The 17,360-nt window shown below is 37.4% G+C and overlaps 2 protein-coding genes across 4 annotated transcripts; one reads left to right on the top strand and one right to left on the bottom strand.

Annotated features, from left to right (window-relative positions):
- Positions 1–7,924: 7,924 nt before the first annotated feature.
- On the bottom strand, positions 7,925–11,666 carry LOC141363008 (ADP-ribosylation factor-like protein 8A). The gene is made up of 7 exons (XM_073865442.1): positions 11,434–11,666; positions 9,465–9,545; positions 9,297–9,370; positions 9,124–9,217; positions 8,858–8,925; positions 8,703–8,773; positions 7,925–8,617 (listed from the first exon to the last, which is right to left on the bottom strand). The coding sequence occupies exons 1-7, from the start codon at positions 11,554–11,556 to the stop codon at positions 8,568–8,570; spliced, it is 561 nt and encodes a 186-aa protein (XP_073721543.1). The 5' UTR covers positions 11,557–11,666; the 3' UTR covers positions 7,925–8,567.
- A 798-nt stretch (positions 11,667–12,464) lies between these two features.
- LOC129453263 (bombesin receptor-activated protein C6orf89 homolog) lies at positions 12,465–16,670 on the top strand. 3 transcript variants are annotated; one of them, XM_055217414.2, is made up of 9 exons: positions 12,465–12,621; positions 12,820–13,332; positions 13,430–13,595; positions 13,680–13,813; positions 14,894–15,012; positions 15,112–15,247; positions 15,320–15,443; positions 15,537–15,661; positions 15,692–16,670. In XM_055217414.2, the coding sequence occupies exons 2-8, from the start codon at positions 13,144–13,146 to the stop codon at positions 15,617–15,619; spliced, it is 951 nt and encodes a 316-aa protein (XP_055073389.2). In that variant the 5' UTR covers positions 12,465–12,621; positions 12,820–13,143; the 3' UTR covers positions 15,620–15,661; positions 15,692–16,670. The 3 variants fall into 3 exon arrangements, with proteins under 3 accessions (XP_055073389.2, XP_055073390.2, XP_055073388.2); XM_055217415.2 differs by having other exon boundaries at positions 15,112–15,234; positions 15,319–15,443; positions 15,537–16,670; XM_055217413.2 differs by having other exon boundaries at positions 15,537–16,670.
- The last annotated feature ends 690 nt before the right edge of the window (positions 16,671–17,360 follow it).

The raw sequence follows: 17,360 nt of genomic DNA, 5'->3' as shown, positions 1-17,360 counted from the left end.
TTATTTGTGTCTTTCACACAGAGTAAATAAGAGAGATGTAGTTTCTCAGGATTTTCCCTCCTACACTGAATTCTCATGAGGGGTCCAGCGGGGGCCCATAAGGACCTCATTGTTCGCGGCCCCCGCACTGTTGCTAAGCGCTCGTCACACGCGGCTCTCAGCATTCACACTCCAAACAACATCAGACGCTACATTCTCTCTGCATCAATGCGACGGTTGCCGTGGAAACAGAGGCCGTCTGCTGGCGGGACCCTGATGTGGGGTAGAGGGGCAGTTAAGTTGATCGGGGGTTAGAATGGGGTAACAAGTCATTTGGAGCGGATTATAAACGCTCTGTGATGTGCGCATGCGCAGATAGACATTCAGCGTGCCGATGTGTACGGTGATGCTAACTACATGAAAGTTCTTCACACACTGCAAAATCCCCGGTGTTAAATTAACACCGGCTCGGTGTTTATATGGGTACCACCAGCAGGGTGTTAAAAGTAACACCGAAGTAGTGTTAGAGTTAATTAGATAATTAAGCAATCATTTGAGTGATTATTTGATTATTGAAGACACCTGATGATAATGAGCAGAACTACAACTACAACTTCCAGTCACTGCCTTAGATAAAATCAACTGAAAAGACATCTCTCTTATTACAAACCAGACTGACTTTTGTCTACTTTGAAATTGTTTGGTCACCATTATGGTGATCTGTGGTTCCTTTAGTTGGGTGGGTTGACTCTTGTTTCTGTCTTTGAGATCTTTGCAACAGTGTTTACTGAACACAAAATTTGTTGTAAAGATTGTTAAAGCAAAGTTTATATAGTTTTATAACAGTGATTATAGATGCAAGTTGTTTACACAGTCAAAAAATTCAGTGTTCATAGAAAATTAGATATTAATCCTATGTATATTATTCTCTATTGGACTTCAGTAACATAGCTTTCCAAGCTTTTCAAATTGTATTGTTAAATACTTGCTGGAATTACTTTTTCGCCTCACGTGCAGATATCATGAATCACCCCACTAATCGGAATCATGGTGACAAACATAATGTTGCAAAGCATGCTGGGATCCACCATAGTATAAAACTCATGACTCCCATCATGCATTGCAACATAAATTATGTCACCCTTGTTGCGATTAATGGGGTGATTCATGATGAGGCACAACATAAACTTTCCGGCAAGTATTGTTAACAATAAAATTTGAAAAGCTCTGTAAGTTAAAACCAATAGAGAATATATATTTGGTCACCATTTTATTTTCCATGAATACTGAATTTTTTGACTTTTTAAACAATTTACTTAAATCTACAATCTCTATCTTAATTTAACACCGGGGATTTTGCAGTGCATAATGGTGCGGATATTAAAGTTGTATACAAAAATTATAATAATATTTCTGATAATGACAGTATATATGGTCTATTTCGCAATGTTGAGGAAGATACTTTAAATCTGTAGTTGGACAGTTAAATAAGCTACACATAAACGTAGTTAGCGGTTAGCTAGACCAGTGGTTTTCAAACTGGGGGCCGGGAGATGGTGCCAGGGGGGCCCCAGCTTTATGACATTTTCTGAAATACATTAATTTATCATGAAGTTTGTGTAATTAAAAAAAATAAGGCTACTAACCAAAAGCACAACTTTTTTGTATAATTAAATGGTTTTTTTTTTTTTTATTAAAATGTTGAGTTTTAGAACAGTTTTTTGTCACAAATTTTCTTTGGGGGGCCGCGAAGGAATGTACCGTACACAAGGGGGCCGCACACTGAAAAAGTTTGGAACCACTGAGCTAGACTACAAGTACTATCAAACCCATACAGCAAAAAAATACATTTATCTGACCAAAATATGTTTTAAAATAAATGCTAAATGCATTTTGTAGAAAGTAAAGCTTAATTAAAAATTATTTTTGAATTTGGAAATATATTTAGTTTTAACCTTTATATAGACGGTTTCAGCACGCAGTAACAACATAAACGAGCGGCTGTCGTGGTCCGCATGAACTTCCGGTAAACTCCGCTAAGAATAAATAACAACAAAGTTCTTAAAAAGAGTTTATTTATATAACTAGCAAAAAAACAACACATAGATTACAAAACATTTGTTATTTTCGACGAGCCATTTGGTTAAGAGATCAGTTTAGCAATCAGTCAGACCATTAAAAAAACGAAACCGGAAGTAAGGTTCGGATCCAGACATGTATCACGTGCGTCCGATGAAACCGTCTATATCAAGATATATTTTAAAATGTATTTTATTTCTAATTTAACATTCCATATGGCAAAAAGTATATTATTTGCCAACAAAAACAAAGTAAAATTTCTAAAGTATGTTTTCATACCGATGTGAATGTATTTCCTTGGATTGAAGTATACAGAGACTAAATATATATTAAAATGTATTTATTTTAAAATATATTTCAAAACATAAAAAAATTGTACCGAGCCCCTAAGGTGACATTGACGTAAAAAAATCTAAAGTTTAGTTTCATGTGCTCACGCGAAACCTTTATGTGCCGAATTTTTTTAAAAGTTTAGCTTCACGTGCGCACGCGATAGTTTTACGTTTGCACACAAAAGTTTTACGTGAGCACGCGATAGTTTCATGTGATCACGCGATAGTTTCACGTGCGCACGCAAAACTAAACTTTAATTAATTTTTGCTCCATGTCCCCTTAGGGGCTCGGTAATAATTGCCATAAAATATCTGTGAAAAATATTTTCTGTTAACATATTTCAAAATATATTTTTTGGCCATTTTTGGTATATTTTAAAATATATTTAAAATGATACAGTATATTTTTGCCGTATGAGAAAAACTGAAACATGTAGTCTGCTTAGATTTTTTTAATTGACATTGTATATTATAAATAACTAAATAATTATTAATGAAAAAATGTAAGTTAGCATGACAGCTTGTTTTTAACTGTGATTATGATGCAATGCACTCGATCACAGTTCAGTTGTCATGGTTAAGTCATCAGGTGAACACAGTTTGTTGCATCACATACGTGCTCTGATTAACGTTTTCATTAAACTGTGAAACGTTATATATATATATATATATATATATATATATATTTATAATTGTAAATATGTAAAACATACGTACATAAAAACATGACTATATTATTGTAGAGTTTTAAGGCTAATATACATTGATCCGCTGAGAAACTATTCTCAAGTAGAATGTCTGGATCGGTGTGAATCAAATGAGGATCTCTCAAGGGAGGTTTTGCTCACAAATTTGTCCTCAAAATATAGTTAAATAGACCCACATATTCACAAATAAAAGCTTGTTTTGTTGTGATCCACCAGCACACAGATGAGAATTCATAAATGAATATCATCACTGTACGGGACAAAAAGCTGCTTTCACTCCAAAGTGGAAAATATGAGGGGACTTTAATAAATCACAGCACTGAATGAACACAAAAGTACCAAGGTATCATGATAACACCGTATTTTTGAACATGATAACATTGTAAAACCATGTTAGATGTCTTAAAACCAAAAATGTCATTTTTGTTTTGTTTTTAGGTTATTTAAGAGAAGATGCTGTGTGTGAGATGTGTGTTTTGTGTGGGAGCCAGCAGTTCAGTTTGTTTTGTTCTGTAGAAACTCTGTGTGTGTGTGAAAGAGAGAGAGAGAGAGAGAGAAAGAAAGAAAGAGAGAGTTTGTCTTTCACTATGGAAACACAGTGATAGCTCATCTCCAGATCTCTGTGGGTTCAGCGGAACCGAACCGTCAGCAGCGCCGTGGGGTTTGACGTCTCATCCACGGCAGCAGGAAGACAGCTGGATTCTGCTGTGATTCCCACTGACCCGTCGGATCAGACCCGGTCGCCACGTCCTCTTAGACATCCGACATCTCCATGACAACCGCTGAACTCTGACCTCTGCTCTTCTCACATCCTACCAGCTGAATAAAATAACACACACAAAGCCATGCAGAGGCAGACGGGCCGATCCAAAACCAACAGCAGTTTGGAGGTCCAACTATGAAACACAGAGAAGATTGACTCTATAAAAGCAACAACACACTGCCAGCACAGCTTGATTTCCTGTCTGTGTGTGTGTGTGTGTAGTTAATCATGTGTTAGTGTGTTGGGTTAACACAACATTTGTATAGTTTCTGTGAAACTTGTGGAATAATCACCATATCATGTCAGTGATTACAGGGTCTTACTACATGGTTACTAAGCTGTTCTGAGGTGTTTATGCTGTTGTGGGATATTTTAGGTGTTTTTTTGGCTGTTGTGGGATGTTTTAAGTGTTTTTAGTTTTTCCGAGAGGTTTTATGGTGTTGTGTGATGTTTTAAGTGTTTATAGGCTGTTGTGGGAGGTTTTAAAGGTATTGTGGGATGTTTTATGTGTTTTTTTTTTGTTTGTTTTTCCGAGAGGTTTTATGGTGTTGTGGGATGTTTTATGTGTTTTTAGGCTGTTGTGGGAGATTTTGTGGGAGGTTTTATGGTGTTGTTGTCAGGAACAGAGGTCGAATGAACCCAAACGCAAACGATATCGGGGAGTGAACATAGAACATTTATTACTTTAACATTAAACAAAAAGCCCACGAGGGGGCAAAATTCAACATAAAACATGATATATAAAACACAGACACAACTTGATTAACAAGACTAAAAACTAAACTAAAGAACAGCATGACAGACAGCATAACAAGGCACGAATGAACACAATGAACCAGCACAAGACAAGAGACAAGAGGAGATTAAATAGGGGAACTTAATGAGGGCAATACAGGTGCAAGGGATGAACTAATAATGAATAATTAACAGGGAGAACAAGCAGGGCAGGGACTAGAGACAAGACACCAGAGGCACATGCCACAATAAACAAGGCATGAGCCTCCACATGAAACAAGAGACTGTCAGGACCCTGCCATCACTATGGGGCGGTTTCCCGGACAGGGATTAGACTAGTCCTAGACTTAAACACTTTTAAGAGCTCTCCAAACTGAAAACAACTTTCACTTACAGATCTTAAAATACATCAGTGCCCTTTGTTTTACTTCAAGATGCACACAGGTAATGTTTTTAGTAAGGCATGTTGTTTAAAACTAGTTATATTTCCTAATTAAACTAAGGCCTAGTCCTGGATTAAGCTAATCCTGGTCCGGGAAACCGCCCCTATAAAACATAAATATTAAACAGACTCTTGTGGCAGAGTCCTGACAGTTGTGGGATATTTTAAGTGTTTTAAGGCTGTTGTGGGAGGTTTTATGTGGTTTTTAGTTTTTTCTGAGAGGTTTTACAGTGTTGTGGGATGTTTTAAGCGAGGTATTGTGGAATGTTTCATGTGGTTTTAGTTGTTTTAGATGTTGTAAGGTGTTGTGGAAGGTTTATGTGATTTTTAGGGTGTTCTGAGAGGTTGTTAGGGTATTGTGGGATGTTTTATGTTGTTTTTAGTTTTTTTTTGAAAGGTGCTAAGGTGTTGTGGGAGGTGTAATGTGATTTTTAGGGTGTTGTGAGAGGTGTTTAGGGTATTGTGGGATGTGTTATGTGGTTTTAGTTTTTTTTTTATGGTTTTACGGTGTTGTGGGAGGTTTTATGTGATTTTTAGGGTGTTGTGGGATGTTTTATGTGGTTTTAGTTTTTTTTTAAAGGTTTTACGGTGTTGTGGGAGGTTCTTAGGGGTTTGTGAGAGGTTTTTATTGTATTGTGGGATGTTTTTTTTTTTAAGGTTTTAGGGTTTTGTGAAAGGTTTTTATGTGATTTTTAGAGTGCTGTAAGATGTTTTTATGTGGTTTTATATTTTTAGAGGATTTAAGACAATGTGAGATGTTTTTAGCGTGTTGTGGGAGGTTTTATGTGGTTTGTTGGGTGTTGTGGGATGTTTTATGTGGTTTTAGGTTTTTTTAAAGGTTTTACGGTGTTGTGGGAGGTTCTTAGGGGTTTGTGAGAGGTTTTTATTGTATTGTGGGATGTTTTTTTTTTTAAGGTTTTAGGGTTTTGTGAAAGGTTTTTATGTGATTTTTAGAGTGCTGTAAGATGTTTTTATGTGGTTTTATATTTTTAGAGGATTTAAGACAATGTGAGATGTTTTTAGCGTGTTGTGGGAGGTTTTATGTGGTTTGTTGGGTTTTTTGAGAACTTTTAGGGTGTTGTTGTGATGTTTTGGGGTGTTGTATGATGTTATTGTGTGGTTAGGGGTTATATGGTGTTGTGAGACGTTTTTATGTGGTTTATAGGGGTTTTGAGAGGTTTTAGGGTGTTGTGAGATGTGTTTAGGGTGTTGTGGAATGTTTTAGTGTTTAAAGAGGTTTTGTGTGGATTTTAGGGTGTTGTGTGAGGTTGTTTTGTGGTTTTGGTGTTGTGTGGAATCTAGTGTCTTGTGTGAGGTAGTTTTATGTTTTTGATGGTGTTGCCTGGGTTCGTCCATTGTCATTCTGTGTTTTTTTCACTTTATCATCCAGCAGGTGAGAACCGTAAGTAAAACATTTCTCCTTAACATATTTGTTGTGACCCTGGATACATTGTTAGTCTCTGCCAAATATTGTTCTATCCTAACAAACCATACATTAATGAAAGCTTATTTATTTAGCTTTTGGATGAACTAAATCTCAATTAAAAATGACCCTTAAGACATTTAGTGTTAGAAGTAACAATAACATTAACGTCTTTTAACCCCAACCTGTTGGTTCTGAGTCTGTATGTTAACATCACGAAATGACTTAAGGATAAATTAACTTTATTATAACTCTACACATTTCTGATGACTCAGTAACTGAATTCATTCATACATTGAATCTCTAAGAGAAATATATGTATCTGCTGACCTCTAGTGGAAATTATCTGACAAGAATATAAACACACTTACAACATACCACACACTATATACTGTAAGTGTGAGAAAAACATTACGAAGAATATAATTGAAACATTAAAAACATTTCAAGTGAAAGAAAGAAGCAGGTGGTCTGAGGGGGAAATCATTTCATTTTCATTTTTAAATAATCTGTAATAACAATAACAACATGTACAGTTATCACCGCCAGGACAAGAGAATAAAAAGATTTCATATGATGTCAACTGCTTTAAAAAGTTACTTTCTGATAAAGACGAAAAATATGTTCAGTAGTGAATATAATAGGACTCGATCCTGTCACATGCCCATTAACTTCAGCTTAATCATCCTGTAACTATGGCAACCTGCTCCATCCCAGAATGAACAAACTATTTAAACATTATGATCACTTAATGAGACATTAATATATCATTAATAAAACATATAACGACAGGTCTGTTAATTCTGCATTTGACCTCAATAATAAACAACACAAATTCAACATTGTGACAATTTCAGAAAGGTCTTGTAGATATGTGTCGTTGTATAGACGAGACTTTACACAGAAATAAAAGTGTTTCATTAGTGGAGAAATTCTGTTAAACAACCAGATGAATATAAAATTATCACCAGTAGCAAAAGTTAACATAAAAAACGGCGTTTTAAAAATTAAATATTATCCTAATCTATATGACTGATCCATGCACACTAATACACACACACATAGATAGATACACACACACACACTCTCTCACACACACACACAATACTTCTCTTCAGATTGCTGTGAATATGGGCGGGATTTTCTTTTTAATTATTATTAATATTATTATTATTATTATAGTACGCTAATCACAACAGGACAAACACCAGAAGATTCAGAGGGGCTTCGGCTTTTGGTTTAACTTTCTATTTACACGATCCCGTTTAAAAAAACTGCCAACGAAAATGAGTAAAAACATGCCAAAAAATAACAAATTAATTAAAAATGTACATTTACATATGAATTTAACAGACGAGCGTTTGTTAACCGTTATGATCCAAGCAAAAATGTCGACACATGCAACAAAATAAAGTTAAAGCAAAATAATCAGGCACAAAAAAATGTACATCTGTCTCTCCCAAATATGAAAACCCTTCATAAAGATGAAACACTGAGTGTCAGCAGGAGATACTGAGAATATACTTCATCTCTGCTGTAATGAATAAATCATTTACGTAGATTAACATAAAGTCCCAGAAAATAAAATAAAGACGACCGGTGAGATGTGAACAGGACGGATGTGTGAAGACTCGACTGACACCGTTTCTCTATTGCAGCTCGTCAGAGATCAAATCAATTAGATCCTGATGTGTTCTGCATATGCTCACCTTCCCAAAACTCATGATTGTGGGAATGGTCACCATGACAACCAACTCATGTCATCTGACTAGAGGCCAGAAACCTTTAAATATCAATCAACATCTATGATGTCACAGATCTGAGGATGACATCACAAGCTGTCAGAATAATGACTTGTGGTGAGTTTCACAGGATGAGAGCGCCATCTGCTGGTCAGGTGTCAGTTAACAACAACAACACAGCCATCAGATGATGAAACTGTCTGATGATGTTTGATCTGATCTCTGAACAAACATGCAACTGTAAAAAAACACAAGTAAAAAACCTTCAGACGGTGTAAATAATATCTGTTAGTTTATAAGAACAGCGGGAGGGGCGGATGAAATCGAGAGCGATGCTGTTCATCCAATCAGACGTCTCCTCATCCTCAGCTCCGCCTGGTTCGCGAGTGCTGGATCAGCCACTGTAGTGTGATGTCTGCAATACAGAACCAAAGTCTTCAGAAACATCAGACCAAAAACAACAAGAAATAAAGAAGAATTTAAATCTGTGAAGATCTTACCAATGTTGTCTTTCTCCTTGCAGGAAATTGAGTAACAGCAGATCTCTCGGTCCTGGATGGCTGACAGGTTCCTGCAGATCAGAAACATCTCATAACATCTCACCAACATCTCAAACATCATGCAGAAGATTTCAGTAACAAAGTGATGAACTCACATTCTCTCAATCAGCTCCTTCTCATCCAGAGATCCAGGAAGATCTCGCTTGTTGCCCAAAACAAGAACCTGACAGAAGATATCAGAATAAAACTACAGCATCATCACATGTTCATTAAATCCTCTACAGGTTTCTTCAGCTTCTCTTCTGTTATTCAACTTTTCCATTACATGTCTAACATCAATCATATAAACATGACTGAGCTGTGTAATAGAATAACTGGGAATACTGGGAATTGTTCCTCATGTCAGATGTAGTGTACTCACAGGAATGCCCTGTAACTGTGGTTTATCTAACAAGTTGTGCAGCTCATTTTTAGACGCCTCAATTTTGTCTGGATCAGCAGCATCGACCATATAACTGAGAGAGAGAGAGAGACAGACATGAAATAAGAGCTAGTTATTATATTAGTGATGATTAGTAATACAGATATACTCACACTATAGCACTGACTCCACGACAGTATCGCTCCCACATACTCCTGAAACGCGGCTGTCCTCCGATATCCCACAACTACAACAGAAACACACACCCATTAAACACTCTACTCTTCACACACAAACACACAAACACACACACACACACACACACACAGTGATCTACTCACTTTAATAGTGACGTTTCCTTTGGTGATCTTGCGCATGTTAAATCCGACTGTAGGGATCATGTCCTCACTGAACTGACCGGACTGCACAGAGAGAGAGAGAGAGAGAGAGAGAGAGAGAGAGAGAGAGAGAGAGAGAGAGAGAGAGAGAGAGAGAGAGAGAGAGAGAGAGAGAGAGAGAGAGAGAGAGAGTGAGAGAGAGAGAGAGCGCTGAGTGTAACAGTATTATTAACAGCATCTTGAGAACGTCCAGCAGGTGCAGATGTGATTTAGAGCCTCTAAACTCAAACTGTATAAATCAATGATCTTCTAACAGTGTTTGTATCATTAGTTATCAGTATCACACCTCTGATTGGATAGAATATCAGATACCAATTGATTAAGGGACTGGGTCTGCTGATTTTTGTTTTTGATTGACAGCTGTCATAAACATCACAGATGCTGCTCATTGAGTCTGGTCTGATGATACTCTGTACCACCTGACGATACTGTATCTGATACATTGTGTCTGATCTGATAATGCTGTACCTGATACATTGTGTCTGATCTGATAATGCTGTATCTGACATACTGTGTCTGACCTGATGATGCTGTATCTGACACATTGTGTCTGATCTGATAATGCTGTATCTTGATGATGCAGTGTCTGATCTGAAGATGCCATGTCTGATCTAATGATTCTGTGTCTGATCTAATGATGCTGTATGTGACATATTGTGTATAGATACATATGAGATACATTGTGTCTGATCTGATGATGCTGTGTCTGATCTAAAGATGCTGTGTCTGATAGACTGTGTCTGATCTGATGATACTGTATCCAATGATGCCATGTCTGATCTAATGTTGCTGTGTCTGATAAATTGTGTCTGATCTGATGATGCTGTGACTGACCTGATGATCCTGTATGTGATACATTGTGTCCGATCTGATGATGCTGTATGCGATACACTGTGTCTGATTTAAGGATGCTGTATCTAATGATGCCGTATCTGACCTAATGATGCTGTGTCTGATCTAATGATGCTGTGTCTGATCATGCACTATGTCTGATCTGATGATACTGTATCTGATGATGATGTGGCTGATCCGATGATGCTGTGTCTAATGATGCCATGTCTGATCTAATGATGCTGTGTCTGATAGACTGTGTCTGATCTGATGATGCTGAATGTGATACACTGTGTCTGATTTGAGGATGCCATATCTAATTATGTCGTATCTGATCTAATGATGCTGTGTCTGATACACTGTGTCGGATCTGATGATACTGTATCCGATGCATGCTGTGTGTAATGATGCCATGTCTGATCTAATGATGCTGTATCTGACACACTGTGTCTGACCTGATGATGCTGTATGAGATACATTGTGTCTGATCTGATGATGCTGTATATGAAACATCGAGTCTGATCTGATGATGCTGCATCTGATGCATTGTGTCTGATTTGAGGATGCTGTGTCTAATGATGCCATGTCTGATCTAATGATGCTGTTTCTGATACATTGTGTCTGATTTAATGATCCTGTGTCTGATGCCGTGTGACTGATCTGATGATCCTGTATATGAAACATTGTGTCTGATCTGATGATCCTGTATATGAAACATTGTGTCTGATCTGATGATGCTGTATATGAAACATTGTGTCTGATCTGATGATGCTGTATATGAAACATTGTGTCTGATCTGATGATGCTGTATCTGATGCATTGTGTCTGATTTGAGGATGCTGAATCTAATGATGCCGTGTCTGACCTAATGATGCTGTGTGATCTGCTGATCCTCTGCCTGATCTGATGACACTGTATCTGATACATTGTGTCTGATCTAATGATTCTGTGTGTGATCTGTTGATATTGTAAGTGACGGTGTGTGATCTGCTAATATTATAATTGATGGTGTGTCTATAATAAAGATCGGTAGGTTGCTCGGCTGCGGCCTACAGTAGAGTATAAAGAAACGCGCGATTACCGCGATGACGTTGACGAATGTGGTTTTCCCCGAGTACTGCAGTCCGACAAGCGTCAGCTCCATCTCCTCCTTCCAGAAGAGCGCCTTAAACCAATCCAACAGTTTATTAAATAACGCGATCATGATCGGCTGCGGGCTCGTGCTGTCAGGATCCGGATCTGATCTTCACTGCTCGTCCTTCCTCATTGGGTGGGGTTTCACATCCACGCACAGCTGATCCAAACAATGCGGGACACGAGCATGCGCGATCCACGCGGAGCGCCCCCTGCTGGATACGCGCAGGTGACGTCATCGTTGCTTAAAGCTGTGTTATTATTCATTTATGTACTTATAGTTTATTTTTACTTAAGCTTTTGTCAGCTAATATTTGTTAATCTGTTTGCACTTTCAAAGGATTTTGCTGAAAACACAACATGCATTGTAAATACTGTTAAAATATTTTTTAAAATCAATATTATACATGTTTCTAGAATTTTTAATATAATATGCTGTGTAAAATATAATACAACATTAATAATATAATAACTACATTATAGTATACTAGGTTTTATGGGTTATAAATAAAATAAATAATTATAAGTTAATTCAGTCATGTTTAGTAGTTCCTCATTTTTAGGTTTAAATAGTTTTTGGTTGCTATTTTTGCTTCATATTTAATAAAATGTAGGTTTATTCAAACGTAACAAACATCGCTGATGTAGGCATTTAAAAATTGCTTTCAATTGTTAACCTCATAATTCTTTTTTTTTCTTTTTCTTGTGCAACTATTATTTTTTCCTTTCATTCTAGTTGTTGATTCCTGTTTGATATTGTTACAAATAAGTACAATTTTGTAAGTCTTTTGAAACTGTTGATTAAAAAAAGGCATTTAAACCTTATTTGATAATTGGCAACGCAACTTTCACTTACTGAAAAATATATATGAGCATATATTTGAATGAATGAACCTTAAAACACGTCAATCCTGTTTAAAAGTAATAAACACATGAATATGGACTAGAATGAACCAGTTTATTAAATTATATTTGTTATACAAGTTGAATGTTGAATGTGCCGCTGTGAATGAGAAGATGAGGAGTCGCGCGGCTTAGGCAGCGCTAGTACAGTTAGCATGAACGTGTGAGGAAAGTTTCTCGTAAAACATCTTAAAATCACACTACAGTCATCAGAAACCGTCCGGATGAGACAGTAAGATGATTTTAATGTATATTTACGTGTTTGTGTACATTTATGAAGATATAACGTTAGGTCGCGTTTGTGACAGTTTTAGCTTTAACTGCTAATCAGATAATAAACACGGTCTAGATGTGAATGATAGTTATTTATTGTGATTAAGAGTGTTTAGATCGATAATGATTTCGTAATTCACTTTAATATCTCTTTCAGAACTCATCGATCATGAAGACAAACGCGTTCCCACGCGATTTAGGTTAGAAAGCGTCACACACACACACGCACTTCATATACACAAACACACAATCACACACCTGTCAGACATCACTCATTCACAAACACACGCCCATTAGCCGTATGACGTCACGCACACTAAACATATTATAACATCTGTCATACACTCATTCAGGTGTACAACATACAATATTATACACAGACAGACACCTGTCACAGTGGATCTGCATTCACCTGAGGATGATGATGATGATGAAGGACTGACTGCCCTGTGACACACACACACATACACACACACACAACATGGGCTCGTCTCTGAGTGAACCTTGTATCTATGATAAGTTATCAGAGAGTATAGATATACTGCGACAGTCTGGTTATCGTTATGGGATGTCAGAGAGAGAGATTGAGAGATTCATCAAACAGGTTCTGGAGACGAATGAACCCCGTCGAGATCCACCACAGTTTCCCATCCTCAGAGCGACAGTTAAGGTACAAGAACCAATGAGATCGTTTACATGAATGTGACGTATTTATTTATAAATCTATCTATCAGTGTGGAAGTTAAAAGAATGAAATGTTGCTTTAGTTTTTAGTTGCTGTTGGGGTTCTGTTGATCGCTGTTTTAGCGTTCACATACCCACAGAGTCCCCCCCTCCTCGGACCCCTGAGGGCCACAGGACACAACTGGTCGTCCCCGCTAAGTCACATCCGTCTGCTGTCACTGCCCATCGCTAAAAAATACAACCTGCACGGTGAGGCGCTGAACACGCTTTGAGACGCTCTTGTGCATGTTTATCTTATCATTATCTCAACATGTGACCTGTTTGCGTGTGCAGGATTTCACGAGTGGTGGGTCGCAGCTCAGGTCAACTGCTCCGCCTGCGCAGACGTGACTGCAGTGCTGGAACTGACTGATGTGTTAAGCGAGTCTGCAGTGATGCACAGAGAAACACAACCCATACTACTGAAGGTACACAGAGGGTTGCAAAATTACAGGAATTTTCAAGGCTGAAAACTTTCCCTTAACCCTAAACCAACATGATTTAATGCAATTTCTACCCTGGTGCTTACTAGGGCTGGGCAAAAAAATTGATTTTTCGATTTGTTCTTTTTTCTGTAGTTGATTCAAAATCGATTCTCACAGGCCACAAATTGTTTTTTTCGCATTTTATTTCCGCAAACATTGAACGTAAGATTAACGTTAATCTAATTACTAGTTTTCTCCACTAGATGTCACCCTTTTTTTGCCTTGCGCTATGTTACCAAGGATCAAGAGGTGAACCTGTCATTCATTTATTCAGTCTATATTCTAATATAATATAATATAATATTCTATATAATCTATATTCATTGAGTTGAATCAAGAATTGGGTATAAATGTGTGTGTGTATATACGTTTATATGTGTGTATATACATATATATCTCCCAAGGGTTTTTCCATCCTAGGACTTTATTTTTATTTCCTCGGCTAAACAGCCCGGGGTTTTTTTCTCCTAGGGGTTTTTTTACCCCGGGGGAGGCAACCTTCTTGGGCTTAACTTAGCTTCCTCTTCTAGACGTTACATTAGTAATACGCTCGCTTATAATGTCGAGTCATAGCCGCAGCAAATTTGACTGCTTATGCTGTCGTGTATTATGTTATGCTATCTGTCGTTTTTCTGTGCTTTTACTGCTTCTATTAATGTAAAGCTGCTTTGAAACAATTAAGTATTGTGAAAAGCGCTATATAAATAAAATTGAATTGAATCGAATAAAAATCGAGTCGAAAATCGAACCGAGAACTGAAATCGAATCGATTTGATAGCTTGTGAATAAAAATCGAATCGATGTGGAACATCTAAATCGATACCCAGCCCTAGTGCTTACTGATGGGCCATTGAATTTCTATTGTTTCCGATTTGGAATATTTCCAAAATTCCCCAGATTAAGCTCCCTTGGAAAGTTTCTGCCCCTGTGCAACCCTAGGTAAACACAAGATGTCCATCACAGGTGTGTGTGTCTCTTCTGATGGTGGTTCATAATGTGTGTGTGTTTGTTGTGTGTGTTAAGGGTGGAGAGTCTGTGTCTCAGCGTGTTTCTCAGCTGGATCAGTTTTCAAGAGTTTCTCACTTCAGCGTTTCAAAGCCGGAGACAAACACACAATCACCCGCTAACATCAGTCTGATCTGGTAACATTCTTACACTTTCATGAGATTAGAATGACTCTTGGTATTATTGTCTGTCTGTCTGACTGTCTGTCTGACTGTCTATCTGTCTGTCATCTTCAGGAGTTTCTCATCCAGTCGGAAAGAGACGATTTTCCAATGGCTGTTTCCTGACGTCGAGCTCTGCCCCCTGCTGAACAACACAGGAACTACACCGCAACACTGTGAGCTGACCGACAACACGAGCTCTCAGATCAGGGTGAGTTTTTGTGTCTGTTTGTGTTGAGTGAGAAAGTGATGTGTTGTGTAACCGTACAGGTTTGTGTTACAGAGAGAGCAGGTGATGGGTTGGCTGGTGGTTGCTGAGGGATCTCCAGCCGTTGGTGTTCGTCCTGTCCAACGATGTGAAAAACACTGCAGATCTTTTAACTTGTGGCTTGAGCCGGGAGATATGGGTGAGAGCGCACGCGCACTGAGCGTCCAACAACCTTCACGAATCTTATTTTGATTCGATAAAACAATAAATCATCATTATATATCTTTCACAGTCTACGCAGATCCACGCTACTGGATTACAGAGCTGTTCCCGGGGCAAGGTCAGAACATTGTTTGTGACGTACCGGTGCTCTGAGGATTCACCTCACATGAACTTCTCTGTGCCAATGAGCTTCATTCGGTGTGAATGACACATTCCTGTCTCACGACCTCACTTCCTGAGATGCCGAACGTCACGCGGAGATCCTGAAACAGAAGAGAATCGGCTAATAATGCCTCTCACAGAGTCTCAGGGTCTTTATGAAGAAGAAGAAGAAGAGTGTTTACCTGCGGATGTTCTCTCAGGTCTGGTTCTGATCCACAACCACTGACCGTAAGCAGATATCAGGAAATCAGACGTTTCTTTATTTTGATTTTGATACTCTTGACACGAAGATTCAGAAGTGATTTATCTCAGTGATTTTTGTCTGTTGAGCTCCAGTGATGCAGATCTGATTTTGTCACCGTCTTACGATTTGTGTTTAACTTAAAAAACACAAAGTTATTTTTTGCATGAAGATGAAACTTACTTTAAGCATTACAGTTATGACATCAATATGAGTCTATAGTCTGTTTATTAAAATGCCAAAGAAAAAAAAGATGAGGTTTAATTGGTAAAGAATTCACATTTATTTTAATTGCGTCCTACAGGATGAAGACTTTTTACTATATTTGTGTATTTTCATAATGTTGGGGGAATATGATTTCACGGCAAATAATCTACATGCTTTTGAAAAACAAGCTTAATGCAAATATAATCTCTCATCTACCGTTCCTGCTGATCAGCCAATCAAAGCACTTTAAATGTTTGTCATCAGCCGATGATGTCACATCCTGTTAGAACTCTTGTAGAGTCACATCTGTCTCAGTGTGTAACATGCAGGGTTAGGTTGATGTTTTACTAGTAGGGATTGCACACTTTTCTCAACCAATCAGAGACTGTTGAATGTCATGACGTCATAACACGCCGTGTAATCAGACTGTACTGATGGTTAATCGGTTATAGTTTGGATAGATGATGTTTATTCTCTTGAGTTGAATCAGTGTAAATAATAATAATAAGATGTTTATGTGATGACTAATATGATTCAGAGATTTATGTTTTATTCTAGGATTTACACAGTAAACAAATGTTGCTGTTGATTAAACGATTTGTTTGGTGTTTTATTCATGACTGAATCATCTAAACATATGATTTTATTGTGTATTACTGGGCATTAAGTTATAATTATTATTTAACAGGAGTGTTATAATTCATAATTCACACCTAAATATAAATTACATTACTTTAAAATCAAATAAAATAGGTTTATAGTTAAATGTTGAATATTTTGGGGTTGTTTTGATTTGGCTTCACGTGACTGTTTCATACTTCTTCAAACTTCCGCTTCCTGGTCATGAGCGCGAGCTAGCAGCGCTGAGAGAAGCCGATGTATGCGCGTTCCCGCGGCGAGTGTGATGCTGACAGCAGGGGGCGCGCAGCGGCTCACACACAACATCATTTGATTCAGTTTACATTTTGCATTGTTGTAAAGCAGCTTTACAGTTAATATTGTATAGAAATAATAGAAATAAATGCTAGGAAACAGCAAAATTATAACTTTCACAGGATTATATAATGTTTATTAAACTGACTTTAAATAATGTTTTGCATTTATTTATATTTTCTTTTGAATGTATTATTCATTAGAAACAAAACAGGCTGCTGTGTATGTAGTTAGCTGTAGACAACAATTAAGACTATTCATTGTTTTGTTTTTTTAAGGTCCAATCATGTTTATCAGATTATTTGCATTTGTGGGTCTAAATGTTACGTATAAATAACTTAAAAATATATA

The sequence above is a fragment of the Misgurnus anguillicaudatus genome, unplaced genomic scaffold (genome assembly GCF_027580225.2).
Source record: "Misgurnus anguillicaudatus unplaced genomic scaffold, ASM2758022v2 HiC_scaffold_31, whole genome shotgun sequence".
NCBI classification, from domain to species: Eukaryota; Metazoa; Chordata; class Actinopteri; order Cypriniformes; family Cobitidae; genus Misgurnus; species Misgurnus anguillicaudatus.
This window is presented reverse-complemented; position numbering and strand designations above follow the sequence as displayed.